General features: G+C 43.8%; 1 protein-coding gene across 1 annotated transcript; it reads right to left on the reverse strand.

Annotated features, from left to right (window-relative positions):
- Positions 4,183-4,927, reverse strand: CLDN14 (claudin 14). The gene has a single exon (XM_021384900.1). It carries the CDS (start codon positions 4,903-4,905, stop codon positions 4,198-4,200), a length of 708 nt encoding a protein of 235 aa, XP_021240575.1. The 5' UTR covers positions 4,906-4,927; the 3' UTR covers positions 4,183-4,197.

The following is a 5,265-nucleotide window of genomic DNA, read 5'->3' on the forward strand; positions in this document are numbered from 1 at the left end:
ACCTCTAGGATCATCCAGTTCCAACCCTTGTGCTATGGGAAGGGACACCTCCCACTAGACCAGGTGGCTCAAAGCCCTGTCCAGTGGGGCCTTGAACACTTACAGGCATCCAGAACTTCTCTGGGCAACCTATTTCATTATCTCACTACCTTTACAGTAAAGAATTTCTTCCTAATATCTAGTTTAAATCTACCTTCTTCTCCTTTAAAGCCATTTCCCCTTGTTCTGTCACTACATGCCTATAGCAATCAGAAAGATCAACATGATGGAAAAAGCATTACAAAAAAAGTAGAAAGACCAACACAATAGAAAGATGCTATTAAGGAAGTGAAGTAGATCACTCACCTGTATCAGAAGATTCTGGGTTTGCAGGGAAAAACTTCCACCAAGAAAGGATCTCCCAAAAGAGATCCCTACTTAGAGGCAGCCAGCCCTTAAATGAGGCCTAAGAGAGGTGGAGCCTGGCTCCACCCTTTCTGGTCACACAGTGAATTGCCTTCACCTGTGCTCCCAGGGCTGACTAGGTCTTTCCTCCAGGTGCTCTAACAGCGGTTCAGGCTGTGACTCAGCAGTTCCCATACACCGCCCTTCTAAAAAGTCCCTCCCCAGCTTTCTAATAGGCCCCTTTCAGATACTGGAAGGTTGCTGTGAGGTCTCTTCAGAGCCTTCTCTATCTGACTCTCCTCATAGGGGAGGTGCTCTAGCCCTCTTATCATCTTTGTGGTCTTCCTTTGGACCTACTGTATGTCCTTGTGTTGGGGGCCCCAGACTGGACAAATTGAAAGTCCCTAATTAATGACTAATTGTAGAATGACCCGATAACTTTTGTCTTAGTTTACTAGAACTTATAACTCATTTCCTCAACTTATTAACTCAGATGTGTTTCTTTAGGAAATGAGTTACTGTTCCTATGGTTTGCCATTTACCTTACTCCAGTACTTGTGCTAGGCACTGTGGAGAAGCTAAAACAAGCACACTGGTCACAGCTCAAAGAGCTTCTCTCTTCCCAATCTTTTTGTAGCTGCAAGCAGCACTGCATATCCCAGCTGCTGCTTTGTGCAACCCTTCCATATCGTACTCTTTTGGCCTCTACTGTGCAGATGGGCAGGTTTGAACATAACAGTGTCTTCAGTGCCTAAGATTTATGTGCGTTGATTTTACCAAAAAGTAAATCACTTCCCAAGCACCTACCTTGCATCTAAGGCCTTGGTCTGCCTCTGTGACCACCTCCAGCCCAGGCTTCATGCCATTAGACCAGTCTGCTTTCATGGCTTGCTGGTCAGATCCTTCTTCTGCAAATGAAGGGAGGTAGTGGAATACTGTTCGATAAGGATGCTCATGGTTTTAATCCCACAGGCTCAGTCATAACAGAATGGTGCATTTTCTTCCCTTGAACTATTAACCCATTTCTAGCAGCAGCTAAATATTTTTTCTTCTCTTCTGTTCCTTTGTTTTATATTTTGTTGTTTGTGATGCCCTGAATCACAGTTACACATGTGGCATATTCTATGAGACAATATCAAGGCAACTCAGCTCCTGTCCTTGGCAGTCTATAGCACTTGGATGCCACTGATGGCTGAGGGGTTACTCAGCAAGGGAATGTCAGTGGGGATTCAGCCCTTGGCTGAGGTCTCAGTGACACGCCTGCTTGCTGCCAGACCTTTCACTTTGCTAGAGTGGATAAGACTCTTTGCTTCAAATGGCAGCTTAAAAAGAAAAAAAAAAAAAAAAGATGCAGAAACATGTGTTGATTCTAGCAGGGGATGGGATCCACCACTTCACAGCACTCTGTGAAACAAACCATTTCACTTTATTGACATCAGAGCACTTCCAGGTATTTTTGCCTGTTCTTACTGCTGTCACGTAACCTATTTGGCTGGGAATTTGTGCAGTAAGAATAGCACTACACATGAGTATTCCCACTATGCAAACATCTTGGCAAGTGAAATAATTTATCAGTATATAGCAAACATACTACCTAATGACACACAAGCCCATTTCCCGGACTTGGACTTGTGTTCCAGTATTCATGGCTGTCCAAAACCCTTGTTCAAATTTGATATTATAATCACTTTGGCTAGATCTATTGTAGCGTAAACACAGAAAAAGCCATACATAATCAGCCACCTTTGTTAACTACCTTTACCCCTAAAAAAGCATCCCATAAAATGTGCAATGGACTATGAGCAATTTTTCTCCACCATAACTAAGAATCTATTGTCTAACGCAGTTTTTTTATCCATTCCTTGCATCTCCAGGTCTGCTATTAAGTTGTTTGCAGTGTTAGTAAGGTTTCTGTACAATCTTTTTTTCACATCATATGTAATATCTGCAGTTAATAAACCTCAAGTCTTTTACCACTCCAGTGCCAGAGCCCGGCCCCAGATCCTTTTTTGTGATTGCTGCTCTCAGCAAATTGCTTTAAAATGTCGTTTCATTTTTTAAAAGCAGTGATGACGATGACTGGCATCAATGCTGAAAAATACACTGCCACAATTCAAATCAACATTAAACAAAAGGTTGGTGATCAACCACAGAAAGGAAGGTTCAGGGTGAGAACGTGGGAAGTGCTGAAAGACTCCCAGCTCTGGAGGCGCTGCCCAGTGATAACGTAACTGCACACAGGCTTTTGGCCAAATGAAGTGCACCACCTCACAGTTGTTGGAAGTACTTTTTTCAGCCCTGTTAAATGTCAGTGTATTGGTCCATATGTTGCTCCAGAGGGACGTACAGCTCTCTGGGGCTAGCAGGAATGGAGAGCTTCTATGGTTTTGATGGTTTTTATACCATGGTCACGTAGTACATTTTGTACTGGTCTTCACTGTAATATGGATGTTTACTTTTCTCAACTGTTTGAATACAGAGGTGAATTATTGCATTTTACCAGGGTTTTCTTCATCTTATATTCTTCCTGGAAGGCAATGCTTACAGACCCTGAGTGCAACTTCTTCCAGCATGGAGGTTACCTTTTGTGCCAAGGCCTGGCAGGACAGAATTTCCCCAGATTCTGCTGGAGTAGATAGATGTATTCTTATTTACATTAATGCATTTTCAGTCAGGATTCAAGGCAAAAAGCACTGGGACTGAGTCTAAGGAATTATGTCAATCACATGGTATTTGGGAGATAGTATTCTAAAAGCTATTTTTCTGATCCGCAGAATTCATGGATTATTCACAATGTTTTATCTGCTTAAGAAACAAATATATATTCTGTGGCAACTTCTGATAATTATTTTTTCTCTGCCTTTAATAGGAGCTTAACATCAAATGTGTACTTTTTTTATATTGCTCATATTTCTAAAACTCCATAGCTGATAGACTAGATATTAGGAATAAATTCTTTTCTGTGAGGGCGGTGAGACACAGAAACAGGTTGTCCAGAGAGGTTGTGGGTGACCCCTCCCTGGAGGTGTTCGATGCCAGGCTGGATGGGGCTGTGAGCAACCTGGTCTAGAGGGAGGTGTCCCTGCCCGTAGCAGGGGCGTTGGAACTAGGTGATCTTAAAGGTCCCTTCCAACCCAAACCATTCTATGACTCTGAGATCCACTGAAATGGTTTGTTTCCATTATGTTTCAAAAAAGTATTAAAACATTATTTTTATGAGGTAAAAACATTGTAGTAACTTTTAAAATATTGGCTACAACGTGCTATGAAATACACAGGTTTTAATAGTATGAAAATTTGTATTTCTAGGCACTACAAAAAAAAAGTTGTCAAATGACTACCTTGTCATAATGAAATATCACGCAATATGGAAATGAGAAACTTAGCAGGAAATCACTGCTGTGCCTTGCCATGAAGTTCTCTGTTTTAGGCAAAACTGCATCTTCTGTGGGAACACCACTCAAGTAAGATGCTGTGGCCAGATCGTAGTTGTTGCAGGGCAGAAACTACAAACTCGAACACTATTTTCAGCAAAACTGTCCTTAACTGCCTGCATGTAAAATCCCAGCTTGAAGTAGGCAGGTATTTGTAGCCTGTGGAGTATCACAGTTCCCTTTGCATTTATTTTCCATGCACTGAAGCGAGCAGTTCTGCATTCACATTCTTTCTTTCTATGGAAAGAAAGGGAAGGAAGAAAAAAACAGTGGTAAACTTTGTATTGTAACCTTTATAAATTAAAAATCATCTTAGCTTTGTCTTATGCCACGCAGAAATTATGATGCAGCTGTGTCCCGCAGGCAGCTCATAGGGAACTCACACGTAGTCATTCAATCTGTAGCCACTATGGGAAGCAGATGTCAGGGAAGAAGCGTGGTTTCCCTTGTAGGCAGTTGGTGGTCTGCAGGAGGGAGCCGTCCTGGCGCTGCGGGGCCGCGGCTGGTGCGGGGCCTGGCCTGTGCTGCACTGGCCCGAGGTGCAGAGCAGGGCCCCGCCGAGGATGGTCAGCGATGCGGAGACAAAGCCCAGGTACAGAGCTTGGCCTATCTCATACTTCATCCCCTGGGGAAGCAGCGGGTTGTAGAAATCTGTAACGACGTCGTTAGTGGTCCAGGAAACGGGTACCAGGCAAATGAGACCGGCCAGGATGAAAACAATCCCTCCGGAGACCGCGATGGAGGCTTTGGCAGAGGTCCCCTTGGCGCAGCGCGTGCACTTCATACCGACGACGGCAATCACACATGCCAGTGCAGAAAGGATGCAGGAAATTACCATCATGGCACGGGCTGCCTGGAGGTCAGGCGGCAGCGCAAGCTGCGAGCGGTGCACTTGGCACTGATAGATGCCGGTGCTGTGCCAGACGCACTCCATCCAGAGCCCTTTCATGTACGCCACAGCTGTTATAATATTGGTGCCCACATGCGCCGTTCGCCACCAGTGCGGCAGAATAGTAGCAATTAATGTCCCAATTAGGCCGAGCAGACTGAGGGAGAAGCCAAGTAACTGAACGGCCGTGCTTGCCATGCTAATGTTTGTCCTGACCGGTTCCCTTAATAAAGCACCTCCGCTCAAATTCCTTTGGAAAACACAGGCTTTTCTTGGAAGATATGCAGCTGTTTTACTTTGACACCTTCCACTCTCCTAATAAAAGGTAATTGAGGAAAAAAGAAGTTAATCATTACCCAAATGCATTCCCTCTCCAGCCAGTAAGGTGCCTTCCAAGTGCGGTTAGTGCAATAATTAGCATAGTTATCGCTGTTAATCGTATTTTTGTGGAAGTAATGGGAAAGTAAGCTTCCCTCTCCACTTATATAAACAGGCTTCTATTGCCCACTGGGAAGAAAACTCGAGACAATTTATGAAATGGAAAAAAATATTTTAAAT

The sequence above is a fragment of the Numida meleagris genome, chromosome 1 (genome assembly GCF_002078875.1).
Source record: "Numida meleagris isolate 19003 breed g44 Domestic line chromosome 1, NumMel1.0, whole genome shotgun sequence".
NCBI classification, from domain to species: domain Eukaryota; kingdom Metazoa; phylum Chordata; class Aves; order Galliformes; family Numididae; genus Numida; species Numida meleagris.